At 41.6% G+C, this 16,136-nt stretch overlaps 1 protein-coding gene across 2 annotated transcripts in view; it reads right to left on the reverse strand.

The window, feature by feature from the left end:
- LOC120915353 (synaptotagmin-1-like) overlaps positions 1-16,136 on the reverse strand; it is a 275,825-nt gene that overhangs the window by 108,182 nt on the left and 151,507 nt on the right. Inside the window, exons 1-2 of one of the 2 annotated variants that reach the window (XM_040325773.1) lie at positions 14,306-14,601; positions 382-548 (exon numbers count right to left, since the gene is read on the reverse strand). In XM_040325773.1, coding sequence (XP_040181707.1) covers positions 382-541 — 160 coding nt within the window. In that variant the 5' untranslated portion in view covers positions 542-548; positions 14,306-14,601. Of the gene's footprint in view, positions 1-381; positions 549-14,305; positions 14,602-16,136 lie in introns of those variants that run through there. The other variant, XM_040325772.1, reaches the window with a different exon arrangement.

The raw sequence follows: 16,136 nt of genomic DNA on the forward strand, positions 1-16,136 counted from the left end.
CGTTTCGTCCAATGACTTTCTCATGACTTTCTCATCACCTTTGAGAAAGTCATTGGACTACCTTCAGTTTCTGAATAGATGACATGATAGATGAGCAAACAAAGTCTTTGTTTTCATGAGAAAATATTGGAAATACATAAGGGACCTTTAAAGCTATTCAAATAACACCTCAACCTTTAACTTTTACATGCCCCTTCAATAACCTTTCAGCATAGCTGCCTATGCATGGCTTGTGATTAATGTCTTCTCTCAGATCAGGCTTCCTTTGAAACTACATAGTTGTAAGAATTCAACGTGACAGTCTCTCCTCCAGGACAAATGGAGATACATTGATTCTCAGCACACAGGATCCCAGGAAAAATGAATACCACTTCTACTTACTTGGTAGTTTGCTCAGTTCATTCATAAATTTGTCCTTCATGTCGGAGAAAACATTATGCTTGGTTGATATATCTGTGCCATTCTGATGGGACTCCGGCAAGATTGTTGAATGCGTTGTCTGCTCAGATGCAAACTCGGCAGATCTACGCTCCTGGCTCATTCTGGAGCTGTGAAAAATAAAAATAACAATAATTAGGTGCATAACGAATAAGAAAATATAATTTATTTGTCATTCTAATGTAACACATGCATTTGGTCTAATACACAAAATGAGGAAGAAAAAAGGAAGAATTCTGATTATTATTATTCAGGATTTAAATAGAGCCAACAGTTTGTGCAGCGCTTTACAACATGAGAGCAGATAGTACAGTTACAATATAATCCAATACAGGGGGAATCAGAGAGCCCTGCCTGTCAGGCCCCGTACACACGTCCGAGAAACTCGACGGGCAAAACACATTGTTTTGCTCGTCGAGTTCCTTGTAAAGCCGCCGAGGATCTCGGCGAGCCAAGTTTCCCCATTGACTAATGAGGAAATAGAGAACATCTTCTCTATTTGGCTTGATGAGTTCCTCGTCGGTTTTCCTCGGCCAAAAGTGTACACACGACCGGGTTTCTCGGCAGAATACGGCTCCGATCGAGTTTCTGGCTGAATTCTGCCGAGGAACTCGGTCGTGTGTACGGGGCCTCAGAGCTTACAATCCAAAAGGGAGGGTCACGTGATATAAAAGGTAATAACTGTCAGGGATGAGCTGATGGAGGAAGTGGAAGTACAGTTGTTCGGTGGAGGTAGGATAGGCTTCCCTGAAGAAAAGGATTTTTAGGGATAGCCTAAAAGTGGACAGAGTAGGAGGAGATTGCTGGACAGATTGGGGAAGTAAGTTCTATAAAATGGAAGAGGCTCGGGGACAAGTCCTGAAGGCGAGCGAAGGAGATGACAAGGGAGCTCGAGAGCAGGAAGTCTTGGGAGGAACGAAGAGAACAATTTGGTTGGTATTTTCAGACTAGTTTGGTGATGTAGCTGTGTGCCAAGTTATGGATGGCTTTGTAAGTTGTTAGTATTTTAATTTGTTGTGTGAGTGGCAGCCAATGGAGGGATTGGCAGAGATAGGTGGCAGACACTGAACAGTGGGTTAGGTGGACAAGTCTGGCAGCAGCATTCATGATGGACTGAAGGGGGGGATAGCCTATGTAAAGGTAAGTTAATGAGGGGGGAGTTGGAGTAGTCAAGGTGAGAGATTGAGAGATAACCACCATTTTTCCTTTGCAACATTCATAGGAAGAACCTTAATCTCTGCACACCAGAAAACCTACCTAGCTTCTGCACCAGCCTTTATTACCTTTCAACTTCTAGAACTTCTAGACTAGTTTAAATGTTATAAACTACAAGGGGATCCACAAATTGAAGTACCTCCTCAGGTTCTCCATACAAGCTGCCACCTAAACATGGCAAATTTCCTGAAAACAAAGGATCTGCAAGGCTTGAAATCACCTTGCCTAGGCCCCAGTACACACAGCCGTCCACGCAGCTAGAGACTGTGGTGATCTACAGTCACTGGTGAGACTTAAGTAACATATAGCTTCTGGATTGCTCACCACTTTAAAAGCCTGCCTTTTTAACCACTTCTAGACCCGCTCATGTACATATACGTTGGCACTTTAAAGATGGATATCTCGGTAACGGCAGCAGCTGCTGCCACAACCGAGGTATCCATCTTTAGTGCTAAGGGTCCTGTACACGATAACAGCGGTCTTCGCGGCAGATTCGCCGCGAGATCGCCGTTATCGGGAGAGGGCCCCCCCCCCTCCCGCGCCCTCCGCCGCTTACCGTTGCCGTCGGTAGCGGCGGAGGCGAACGCGCCTGTTCGGCAGCTGACTGGGGGTGCGAGTGAGGGAAAAATGTCCTTCACCCGTCCCCATAGCTCTGCTGGGCGGAAGTGATGTCAAAACGTCAGTCCCGCCCAGCGTCTTAAAGAAACATGTTTTTTTTGTCATTTGAAAAAATTACAGTTTCAATTTTTTTTTCTTGCATTTTAGTCTAAATATGAGATGTGAGATCTTTTTGACCCCAGATCTTATATTTAAGAGGACCTGTCATGCTTTGTTCTATTACAAGGGATGTTTACATTCCTTATAATAGGAATAAAAGTGATCAAATTATTTTTTTCAGTGTAAAAAGTAATAAAATAAATAAAAATAAATAAGGAAACAAAAAAATGATTTTTTTTAAAGCGCCCCGTCCCGACGAGCTCGCGCGCAGAAGCGAACGCATACACGAGTAGCGCCTGCATATGAAAACGGTGTTCAAATCACACAAGTGGGGTATTGCCGCGATTGTTAGAGCGAGAGCAATAATTCTAGCCCTAGACCTCCTCTGTAACTAAAAAAATGCAACCTATAGAATTTTTTAAACGTCGCCTATCGAGATTTTTAAGGGTAAAAGTTTGACGCCATGCCACGAGCGGGCGCAATTTTTAAGCGTGACATGTTGGGTATCATTTTACTTGGCGTAACATTATCTTTCACAATATATAAAAAAATTGGGCCAAATTTATTGTTGTCTTATTTTTTAATTAAAAAAAGTGCATTTTTTCCAAAAAAAGTGCACTTGTAAGACCGCTGCGCAAATACGGTGTGACAAAAAGTATTGCAATGACCACTATTTTATTCTATTGGGTGTTAGAAAAAAATATATATAATGTTTGGGGGTTTTACGTAATTGTCTAGCAGAAAAAATTGTTTTAGTCTTGCAAAAACCAAATCTGAAAAACACTTAAGGTCCTTAAGTGCTTAAAAACATAGTCTAGTTCAGCGTTTGGTGACCAGACTGTACACTTTGCAATAATATTTCCAAAGATTCTGAGCACACAAAACTGTTCCCTACCAGGAAATGGAATGACAGACCCTGCTCACCATGACATTAGACACCAGTTTTACAGCTCAAAACACACTGGGGATCAGTTTCCACAGGAACATAACAAAGAATCATTTGCTTTAATTGAACTAGTGAGTCAGACACCCTACGGCCCCATTATATATACCGCCTTTATTATTAGAGTTTTTTTGACATCTCAAGTACCAGGAGAGAGTACAGTAATATTCATACTAGCTTCCTAACATATACATATACATATTCCTAACATATACTCATCAAAAGCTGCAGTACAAATACCAACAAAAAAAAAAATGCAAAATAAATAAAGCTATAGGGTTATGTAATTTCACAAAACTCATCAGTTACAGTATAGAGACCCTGTTAGGCTCTAAAAAAGAAAGATACACCTAAAGTTCCAAATGCCATTATAATCCCCTCTTTGAGGTTTCTCGTCAAGAAAACTGCCCAGAATCTAGACGAGAAAAATAGGGAAACTGCTCTCTATTTTCTCGTCGTGAGATTCTCTGCAGTGTTTTCCTGCCGAGAAACCCGAGCATGTGTATATTTACCTCTCCATGGAAACCCGTGCATGTTCGAAATGACTTTGATGCATGTACGGTAGCTTCCAAGGCATAGGTAGGGTGAAGCAAGATGGTGGCGACTGCATCAAATGTGATGAGCGCATGCTCGTCGTAGTCGATGACGTCACCGCGTTCGTGTCATTCAAAAGAACGGCGGTTCTTTTGAATTGTGTACACTCGGCCGGCAAGAGAATCTTGCCAGGAATCTCGTCAGGAAAAACAACGTTTTTTTTCCTGACAGAATCTGGGCCGTGTGTACAGGGCTTTATACTTGTAAGTGAAAAACAATTTCCATACTTTGTTGAGATAACCCACAGATACTTTGGTGTATATATTTTTTCTTACTGAGCTGTAAGTGCTCGTTATGATGTCCAAAACTACAATAAACAGACTGAAATATAAAGGCATGACATAGGTTTAGCTTAAAATGGAGAACATCTTGGTTAAATGATATGGGATGGGGTTAAAATACCTAGGGCCAGATTCAGAGAGAATTACGTTACGCTGCAGCGGCGTAACGTATCCCATTTACGTTACTCCGCCGCAGGTTTACAGTGTAAGTGCCTGATTCACAAAGCTCTTACCTGTAAACTTCCCGTGGTGTAACGTAAATCCGCTCGGCGCAAGCACGCCTAATTCAAATGGGGCGGGCACCATTTAAATTAGGCGCGTTCCCGCGCCGAACGTTCTGCGCATGCTCCGTTAGGAAATTTCCCGACATGCTTTGCGCAAAATTACGGCGCCCCGAAGTTTTTTTGAACGGCGACGTGCGTTACGGCGTTTCGTATTCCCGGATGTCTTACGCAAAAAAAAAAAAATTGAAATTCGACGCGGGAACGACGGCTATACTTTAACATGGCTGTTCTAAAGATAAGCCATGTTAAAGCAGGCCTAACTTTGCAACGGGAAAAAACGACTAGCGACGACGTAAGAGATTGCAACGAACGCGCGTATCTTCGTGGATCGCCGTAAGTAGTCATTTGCATATTCTACGCCGACCGCAATGGAATCGCCACCTAGCGGCCGGCCTAGAATTGCATCCTAAGATCCGACGGTGTAAGTCAATTACACCTGTTGGATCTTAGGGCTATCTATGCGGAACTGATTCTATGAATCAGCCGCATAGTTAGGACGGGCGGATCACAGAGATACGACGGCGTATCAGGAGATACGCCGTCGTATCTCTTTTGTGAATCTGGCCCCAAGTCTCTTAGAACATTCCCACCACTCTCACTATTATTGCTTTTTGTTATGCCACAGGTTCTACCCTGAAAGCAGTTTCACAGTGTCTGTTTTGTGCCCCCCTGGGGCCCCTGGGGCCTTTGATTAATTGGATGCCTGTCTAGAACCTATAGTTTAGACAAAAGTGATAGTTAATCTGTAACATGGGCTTATGCTTAACTTGATAATGTTGTTGTTTTTTGTTACAACGGAATACTGTAAATATATTTATTTTCTTAAAAAACTGTGGCCTTGACCATTTCAAGGTACCTGGCTTAAAGGGGTTGTAAAGGTAAAAAATGTTTTCCCTAAATAGCTTCCTTTACCTTAGTGCAGTCCTCCTTCATTTACCTCATCCTTCCATTTTTCTTTTAAATGTCCTTTTTTCTTCTGAGAAATCCTCACTTCATGTTCTTCTGTCTGTAACTACACACAGTAATGCAAGGCTTTCTCCCTGGTGTGGAGAAAGCCTCTTGAGGGGGGAGGAGCGCGCAGGAGTGTCAGGATGCCCACTAACACACAGCTCCTTTCACTATCTGCAAAGTAGAGAGCGTCCTGACCCTCCTGCTCGCCCCCTCCTCCCTCAAGAGGCTTTCTCCACACCAGGGAGAAAGCCTTGCATTACGGTGGTGAGTTACAGACAGAAGAACAGGAAGTGAGGATTTCTCAGAAGAAATAAACACATTTGAAAGCAAAATGGAAAAAAAAAAATGTGATAAGATGGCGCACGATTATTAGGGTGTACACAATAATGGTCAGTGAAATAATGGTATATGGTCCATAAGTAAATAAAAATGAAAATGAAAATGATCCTAGAGTAAAGTCCAGTGTCCAATAAAAATCCAATCAATAGTCCAAATGCATATAAGCACTAGCGGCAGGAACCCTGAAGCAGAAGCAAGCTCTGAAATATATGTAAAGAAGAAGAAGATCCGCCAATCTAAGTGCAGTAAAAATAGAAAATTTTATAAGAATATGTATCACATACAGCCAAATGGCTACTCACAAAACTGGAGAGGTACAAGGCATGGTAATGGTAAAAGCAGGTCCGCTGTCACTAAAGGTGCTCCGCGGTCCCTGGTCCTGAACAGAAATCCTCGGCAGGCAGGAGAGCTGGGTTTGATGGAGATCCAGTGTCACTGAGAGCCACGGGGAAGCAGGAAGCGCCGATCAAGACGGCGTGCATGTCAGCGTGGAGCGCAGTGCTCCGTCGTCGCAACGGAAGTGACGTAGAACACGGAGCCAGACAATGGGATGACGCGTTTCACAGCCTCCGCTGTTTCTTCAGATCCATGTGCGACGATTCCGGTGCGACGACGGAGCGCTGCGCTCCACGCTGACACGCACGCCGTCTTGATTGTCGCTTCCTGTTTCCTGCTTCCCCGTGGCTCTCGGTGGCACTGGATCTCCATCAAACCCATCTCTCCTGCCTGCCGAGGATTTCTGTTCAGGACCAGGGACCGCGGAGCACCTATAGTGACACCGGACCTGCTTTTACCATTACCATGCCTTGTACCTCTCCAGTTTTGTGAGTTGCCATTTGGCTGTATGTGATACATATTCCTATTCAATTTTCTATTTTTACTGCACTTATGCCGCGTACACACGATCATTTTTCAGCATGAAAGAAAACATAGTTTTTCAGCATGTCTAAAAAACAAAGTTTTCCCAACTTCATCATTAAAGCGGGAGTTCACCCTAAAAAATTTTTTTAACCTTAGATTGATGCTCATTTTGTCTAGGGGAATCGGCTATTTTTTTTAAAATCAAAGCTGTACTTACCGTTTTAGAGAGCGATCTTCTCCGCCGCTTCCGGGTATGGTCTTCGGGACTGGGCGTTCCTATTTTAATTGACAGTCTTCCGACAGGCTTCCGACGGTCGCATCCATCGCGTCACGAGTAGCCGAAAGAAGCCGAACGTCGGTGCGGCTCTATACGGCGCCTGCGCACTGACGTTCGGCTACTTTCGGAAAATTGTGACGCGATGGATGCGACCGTCGGAAGCCTGTCGGAAAACTGTCGATCAAAATAGGAACGCCCAGTCCCGCAGCCCATACCCGGAAGCGGCGGAGAAGATCGCTCTCTAAAGTACAGCTTCGATTTTAAAAAAACTAGCCGATTCCCCTAGACAAAATGAGCATCAATCTAAGGTTAAAAATTAACATTTGTGGGTGAACCTCCACTTTAAAATAATGTTGCCTACACACCATCGTTTTAAAAAAAATGATCTAGCAAAGCGCGGTGACGTACAACACGTACAACTGCACTTTAAAGGGGAAGTTCCATTCGCATTTGGGCTGCTTTAGCTGATTCTGTGTTAGTAAAAGACGATTTGCGCTTTTTTGTCTGTTACAGCGTGATGAATGTGCTTACTCCATTCAGAAAGGTAGTTTTACCAGAATGAGCGCTCCCGTCTCATAACTTGCTTTTAAGCACGCGCAGGTTTTTTACCTTGTTTTAGCCCACACACGATCATTTTTTACAACCCGAAAAACAACATTGTTTAAAACAACGTTAAAAAATGCAGCATGTTTGAAAAAAAACAATTGTCGTTTTCAGAACCTGAAAAACGATGTGCAGCCCACACACGATCATTTTAAATGACATTTTTTAAAAACTACGTTTTTTTCATGCTGAAAAATGATCGTGTGTATGCGGCATCAGATTGGCGCATCTTCTTCTTTACAAAGCAAAATGGAAGGATGAGGTAAGTGAAAGAGGACTGCACTAAGGTAAAGAAAGCTATTTAGGGAATATTTTTTTTACCTTTACAACCTCTTTCAGTGTCATTTTCAGACAAGGCCTAAATTGAATGACCCTGATATGTGTTCTTCATGCCTATGCTTCTTGGCAGTCATCGTATCTTTATCCACAGTCTCTGACAAATATTACACCTAATCTTATCCAGAAGTCTGTTACTATTCCAGCAGAGAAAGTGTTGATATGCCAGACTATTTTTGGATGGTTTAAGTCCCTTAGGTGTATATCTGTCTGCTACCAGACTTCCAGGCACAAACATGTCAACAAAACACTAGGCCACAGCTGTTGCTCTCTGACTGAGGAGCATAGACCTATGTAGGGGAAATGTTTGAGGAGAATATACTTGGGTCATGATAGAGATCATGAAATCAATTAAAGGAATCAACTTAATACAGATTTAATTGAAAGTACTAGGTAACTTAGGCCAATGCTGACCAACACACAGACCATCATTTTTGCACTGTAAAATGATTTAGCTCACACTAAGGCCCCGTACAGACGACCAAACATGTCTGCTGAAACTGGTCCGCGGACCAGGTTCAGCAGACATGTTCGGTCGTCTGTACAGCCGAGCGGACAGGATTCCAGCATACATTTGCCCGCCGGGCCTTTTTCCAGCGGGCAAATATTTCCAAACTTGTTTAGAAACAGCCCGCTGGAATCCTGTCCGTCGGACATGTTCAGTCCTCTGTACAGACCTACCGTACATGTCCGAGCGGCCTGCATCCCTCGCATGCGTCGAATGACTTTGACGCATGCGTGGAAGCATTGACCTTCCTGCGTCGCGCACGTCGCCGCGTCATCGTCGCGGCGACGGCGTGGACACGTCACCGCGCTGTCTGTCCGCGCGGAATGCCTCTCATTTCTGTCTGATGGTGTGTACAACCATCAGACAGAAATCTCCGACCGGTCATGTCCGATGAAAATGGTCCGGCGGACCGTTTTCAGCGGACTGTCCGGTCGTGTGTACAAGGCCTAAGAATTCCAGTCTAAAACAAAATCTGTGGATGCAGTAGTTATTAAATCAATACATTTGGCAGCTACAGGTGCTTCAGCACACCTTATGCCTCGTACACACGATCAAAATTTCCGATGGAAAAAGTCAGACGGAATATTTTCATCGGATATTCCGACCGTGTGTATGTCCCATCGAAATTTTTCCGTCGGAAATTCAGACAGAGTTAGAAAGAGAACAAGGGGGTAATCCACAAAGATCCGGCGTAACTTAATTTTTCCCATTTAAGTTACACTGCCTTAAAATTTCTACCTAAGTGCCCGATCCACAAAGCACTTACCTAGAAATTTTTGGCTGTGTAACTTAAATTCCGCCGGCGCAAGGCGTTCCTATTTTCATGGGGGCGATTCCCATTTAAATTAGGCGCGCTCCCGCGCCGGCCGTACTGCGCATGCTCGTGACGTCATTTTCCCGACGTGCATAGCGCGAAATTACGTTACGCCGAGCTTTGTGGATTGCGACGGGTCAAAAAAGTTGCGTCGGGAAAAAAAAAAAGATACGGCGCGGAAAAAAAAATTCAAAATGAAAAAAAAATCGCGTCTCTGGACAGAAGGGTCTGCTTTTACATGGTGTAAACAGTTTACACTTTGTAAAAGCAGCCCTAATTTTGCGTTTGCAAACTAAAACTTACGGAGAAAAAACTAAGCTGAAAAGCTTCGTGGATCTCCGTAAGTGCTAATTTGCATACCCGAGGCGGCATTTCAAAACAAAATGCCCCCAGCGGCGGATGCGGTACTGCATCCTAAGATCCGGCAGTGTAAGTCCCTTACACATGTCGGATCTTCTGCCTAACTATGGAAAACTGATTCTGTGGATCAGTTCCATAGTTAGAAACAGGGATACGACGGCGTAACAGCAGTTACGCCGGCTTATCCCTTTTGAGGATCTGGCCCCATGTTCTTTTTTTTCTGACGGAAATTCCATTTGTCTGTATGGAACTCCGACGGAGAAAAAAACATGCATGCTTGGAAACAATTTGACGCATGCTCGGAAGCATTGAACTTCATTTTTCTAGGCTTGTTGTAGTGTTGTACGTCACCACATTTTTGACGGACGGAATTTGGTGTGTCCGTGTGTATGCAAGACAGCTTGAACGGAATTCCGTCTGAAAAACACTTCGGAGTTTATTCTGAAGGAAACTCCGATCGTGTGTACAGGGCATTACTCCTTATTTTATTTCCTAATATCTGTTATACTTTTTTCTAAGGCTTGTGTCTATACTGCTGTGCCTCTGAAATACAATCCACTTTTCAGAGGCATTTGACAGAAGGTCACACCTCCGCACTGCCTGTTTTACCCCACAATTGCTGCACCAATGCACTGCAACCACGTGCATGGCACACGGTCATGGGGTGTTTGTTGCACTTCCCAATTTACTTGATTGGGTCAAGTTTAACGGTGGCACTTCCCGCTAAATTCAACAAAAGCGATAGTTTATTCCATAGTCACGATGCTTAGCCTTGAACAAGTCTAAACAAGCCCTTAAAGAAATAAGCAAAACGACAGCTGCACTAAAGAAACAAAAAATGAGAATAAAAAATAGAGATGCCTCTATATAAATGAAGTGCACACAGCCATGACTAAGCACTAACTGTGTGCGAAACGCGTCGGCTGTCCCCTTATGTGACTGTATCTTTGGATGTGCATGTCTTACTTTTATCAATAAAGACAACTTTCTCAAGTTTATCCGGAGTGCGGCTGTCCATCGATTTCCATGTTTTCCATGTTTGCCTAGTGCATTGCCAGCACCTTGGACTCCTGGGAGGTTCCTCCAATTGTCTGCTAAAGATCCACCTGGAGCGGTGACTCCCTTTCCATGAAGTGCACATGTTGAAAATAAAAAAATATATAGCAAGTGCTCACACGTGAATAAATGAAAAAACAATAATAACAGGTGTGGTGAAAGGGAGTCCAATTAATGAACTGTCCATAAAATACGATCTAGAGTCCATAGAAATATGATCCCCAAACGGTGAATAAATTATCACAAGAGTGTCTGAAGCAATGAATATCCAGTGCACTAACTGCTGACATCCAGAAAATGTAAAGAAAGAAAACCACCACAACAGGTACAGTAATAGCTGCCTCTTACCAGATGGTATTGATCTCTGGTTAGGAGATCAAACTCGCTTAAAGGTTAATTTCACCACAGCTTTCCACCAGGGTTATCCTCCATGCAGCCGTTCACATCCAGTAAATGTACCGATATGATATGTCAGGAAAAGAGAACTCGCATAGTGTAAAATCCAAGGGGTGTTTAATGTAGTATAAAAAAATTCACTTACAATGTTGATGATATTAAGAAGCATGTAAAACCATCGAGCCGCCCGGCTCCTCGATATGCCTGCCCGTCTTCCGGGTTCAGCTGGTAACGCGGTGACGTCAGAACGTCGCCTGCCCAACGTTTCGTCGCAAAGAGGACGTGGTCACGGGTCATCCTATTTCTATGGACTCTAGATTGTATTTTATGGACAGTTCATTAATTGGACTCCCTTTCATCACACCTGTTATTATTGTTTTTTCATTTATTCACGTGTGAGCACTTCATTTGATTTATTGATGTTCAGTCATTGTTATATATTTTTTTATTTTCAACATGTGCACTTCATCTATATAGAGGCATCTCTATTTTTATTCTCATATTTTGTTTCTTTAGCGCAGCTGTCGTTTTGCTTATTTGTTGTTGGTGTAAAAAAACACTGTTTAGCTGCTGCTGGTTAACTTTGAATGAGCGCAATATTTTTTCCATTACTGTAAGCCTTTAAAGAAAACTTTAATTATCATTGGAAGTCTTTCTACCTCCTCTATCTGGTAGTCTTTATCGCATCCTCCTATGGAAAACAATATTTACATAAGTACCAAATATTCTGGATAGGAAAGATGGTAGCCCTGTAGAGGACAATGCTTCCTAAACAGTTCCAGCCATTCGTGGTTTTCTCAGTTAATGTTCATTTACAGTCTATGGTCCATTCAGTGGGCATGCATAAGTTTTACCTGGCACAATTCTAGATCCTGAATCTCAAAAAAAAAAGTTATATTTTGCCCAAAGAGGAACTGTTCCCACTTTTGGTGATAGATACGGTTCTATAGACTGCTCCTGACCCCTGTAAATACATTACTAACACAGTGCGCAAACCTTGGTTGAAAATATTGGATTTCGTAAACTGTTATCACCCCCTTGCAACTTTCACTAACAATTTCTCTTTTCCTCTGGGATGCAAAGAGCTACATCGATTTTTGTGGTGGTTTAAAGCATGTTTTCGTCAGCTATTTGACTTGTTGACTATACGTGATATTTTAGGCTTTCCCTTGTTAAAATCCCTTCAATTTTGTGATTATGTACAATCAACCTCTAAACATACTGGATTCACCTCCTGACTCTCACTTCCTTCGAAAACATATGTTCAAAGGATTTGTTATTCTTTGAAAAGGTCAATCGGTGAAATGCGTCAATATGTGACATCAGACACACTGCTGGGAGTACCTGTTCGGACATCTTGGATGTGTGCAGAGTATTGTTTCCTATTTATGTAAGCATATTGGTGTGGAATAAATGCTTCTAACTGATAAAATACTACCTTTATTTAACTCTTTTTACATGATATTACCATTCATATTGTTTGGGATTGGGAACATCTGTTGATAAAAACTGTGGATTACTTTGGATTGCAAAGCACAGATATAGCCCTTTATACAATGGGCAGCTGGTCTGGTAAGGTGCATTATCTATTGGAGAGTGGAAGCATAAATACACATATTTTCACATAGAAAGTGGTTGGTTTGGCACTTTATTACACAGAGGAATTTGAACACATTTTGTTGTTGTTTAATATTAAAATTTATAATGGACTTACACTATCACTGAATTTAGTGTTTTTGGTATAACGACACTGGGTAGTTTAACCACTTAACCTCCCTGGCGGTATGATTCTGTCTGGAATTACGTACCAAAAACGGTACAATTATTTTGCAAGGAAATTTGGCGTTTTATACTGTAGGTCTGTAATTTTTAGAAATAACTCACTTAAATCTGACCAAGCAAGAGTCTTGTAGGCATCCCGGGTATGATTTTTTCTTTAAAACAAAATTATAAATTATAATATAATAAATAATTATAAATAATTATAAAAAAATAATAATATAATTATAATAAAAATTATTCAATAATGTAATCAACTCAAAATCACTGAAATTTGCAGTTGCAGAATTGTCGCTGTCATTATTTTATTTTTTTTATGACGAATTTCCCCGCAAATCGCTATCGCACAATTCTGCAAGTGATTGTAATTTATTATCACTGTTTTCTAGCTGATCTAAAACCATTTTTGACATAAAGGGACACTTTTGGACAATCTACAGTTTTTAGGCAGAAAGAACATTTTTTATTATATAAAAGTACATGTAGGGCACTGGGCAGACCACTAGGGACAAGGGGGGTGTGTATTTTTTACATACAGTACTGTAATCTATAAGATTACAGTATACTGTATGTAAAGTGTTTGTTTACTTTTTTGAATTTGGCGCCGTTCTCCGCCCCCGTGCGTCGTAACGTCGCAGGGAACGGAGATCGGCGGCACACGGGGAGACTGTGAATCGAGCGAGGAGGTCCCGCTCGCTCACACAGTGGGGTAGCATCGCTGGATCCAGGGACAAGGTAAGTAACTTGCCTGTGGATCCAGCGAAAGGTAAGCCGCGCCGCTGCACACTCTGCACGTCCAGCCCGAGCGTGACTCGGGGTTACCGATCCTAACATTGGAAACCCACCCCCAGTCACGCTCGGGTTTACCGCCAAGGGGGTTAAGGACCCGTGCACGACTATATACATCCTCTTTTTGAAGATGGATATCTCGGTAACGGCAGCAGCTGCTGCCACAACAGGCGCCGGTATAACTTATAAACCAATCAATATACGATTATTGCGATTTTTTTTTTTTTACCAAAAAATATGTAGAAGAATACGTATCGGCCTAAACTAAGGAATTTTGTTATTTTTTATTGTGATATTTATTAAATAAAAAAGTAAAAAATATTGTGTTTTTTTTTTAAAAATTGTCGCTCTTCTTTTGTTTATAGCAAAAAAAAAACGCAGAGATGATCAAATACCACCAAACGAAAGCTCTATTTGTGGGGGGAAAAAAACATAAAGATTTTGTTTGGGTACAGTGTAGCATGACCGTGCAATTGTCATTCAAAGTGCAACAGCGCTGAAAGCTAAAAATTGGTCTGGGCAGGAAGGGGGTGAAAATGCCCTGTATGGAAGGGGTTAATGTGTGTGTATACAATTATTTAATAACGAAATGTAAGCATCTATAACAACCAATCAAAATCATCATTCGTGTAACTAACAATTCAAAACGCTTAATTCTGTCTGGTTCCCATAGGTGACTGGTAACAACTGTTCATGTGACATGAACCTATAAACAAAGCTAATTTTAAACAATCAAGTAGATATAAAAAAATTAAAGGACTTACATTTAAAGGGCTATATCCTTGGTTTTCAGACACTTAGATAAATACCCTTCATTATTATTCATCTCCCAGTAAACAGCAAAAATATCAGGAGCACACACGCGTCTGCAGCCATAGTCAATGTATATTACCTAGACACCGACAGACACAACAAGGTGTGACCTATTTCTGCTATATTTAGTTGGGTGTGCACTACTGATAAACAGCTAGTATGTCTTAGTAGCAGTAGATGTAAATTACAAACACAGGTCTCAGAGCAAAATTCCTAAATCTATTGATTAGAAATAGACACAAACGTGCTATTTGACTTACTAAATCAGAACTACCGGTAATTAGACTGTCCTCATAACCTAACTTAGATCTTCCTTCATATAACAGGAGCTTTATTTCAGTACAAATCAGTCATATTGGGTTTCTGTATGTGAGGGGTCTCAAACCAGTGGCCCTCCGGCTTTTTGAGTCATTTTGAGTAACTGTCAGCCTTGCAATGCCTCATGGGACTTGTAGTTTCACAACAGCTGGAGGGCCGCCAGTTTGAGACCCCTGCTGTATGTGTATGTAAGCCAAGGAATAATGAAAATGTAAATACAGTTATTACATATAAAATATATGTGATGCCAGAATACGGTGTCACTAATGCTGTCCCAGAGAACCAAATCACAGCTTTAAAGTCATATTAAAGGCTTTTTTTATGTTGCTGTCTCAGCCATTAACCACTTGAGGCCCAGAGGACGTCATATGACATCCTAGGCTTTGTGGGGCTATATCTGAATGATGCCTGCAGCTACAGGCATCATTTAGATATCTGCATTAAAGCGTTGCCTATGGGGATTTTTAGGTACCAAAGTTTGGCGTCATTCCACGAGCGTGTGAAATTTTGAAGCATGACATGTTAGGTATCTATTTCCTGTTTTTTTTTTAAAGCATGAAATTTGAAAAATTGCTGCGCAAATACCGTACGAGATAAAAAAAGTTGCAATGACTGCCATTGTATTCTCTAGGGTCTCTGTTAAAAAAAAACATATATAGTGTTTGGGGGTTCTATGTAATTTTCTAGCAAAAAATAGCAAAAAAATTATGATTTTTACATGTAGAAACGAAGTGTCAGAATTGGCCCGGGCCTGAAATTGGTTAAGGAGTGCGAGTGCCCAGAGAGCCAAGGCTTTTGTGTACATTGCTGGAATGCAATGGGGCTCAGGTAAAGATTATTTACCCTCATGCATGCATAAAGTTAAACAATCTTGAGCTTTTAAACCCATTTTAAAGCATGTTTTTTTGTTTCATTATTTTTTATTGAAGAAAAATTATAATATCACATATTACAACAAAGAGTGAGTATATAGTACCCCAAGGAGGTGATCACAACATCAAACTAATAGGGAACCAAAAACTGGCTCCTGCATACTTATATGTGTGGTACATGTTACACAGGATATGCACAACAGTCCTGGTGAATAGCGCCAGGGGTATAAAACTTAATGAAAACGCAAAAGCAGTAAAACAATAAAACAATAAAGGGTTAGAATAATAAAACTGGTGGTCTGGTCAGGTGTAGTAGACAAAGAACAAGAAATACTTGGCATATCATATAATGTTAATAAACTCTTAACATTTTCAGCGATTAACAATTTTTCAACGGTACACGGTTTCTAGCCTATGGGGTCCATAGACCCAATTGGTGATCAAAAAGGCATTTTAAAGCATGTTTTTAAAGGATTTGTGTAGTTACACTGGCCCAGATTCAAGAAGCTATTGCGCACGCGCAACCATAGGTTGCGCGGCGCAATAGCTGTTTTGCTCCCGCGTAGCGAATGCCCCTGATTCAGGAACATCG

The sequence above is a fragment of the Rana temporaria genome, chromosome 10 (genome assembly GCF_905171775.1).
Source record: "Rana temporaria chromosome 10, aRanTem1.1, whole genome shotgun sequence".
Classification (NCBI taxonomy): domain Eukaryota; kingdom Metazoa; phylum Chordata; class Amphibia; order Anura; family Ranidae; genus Rana; species Rana temporaria.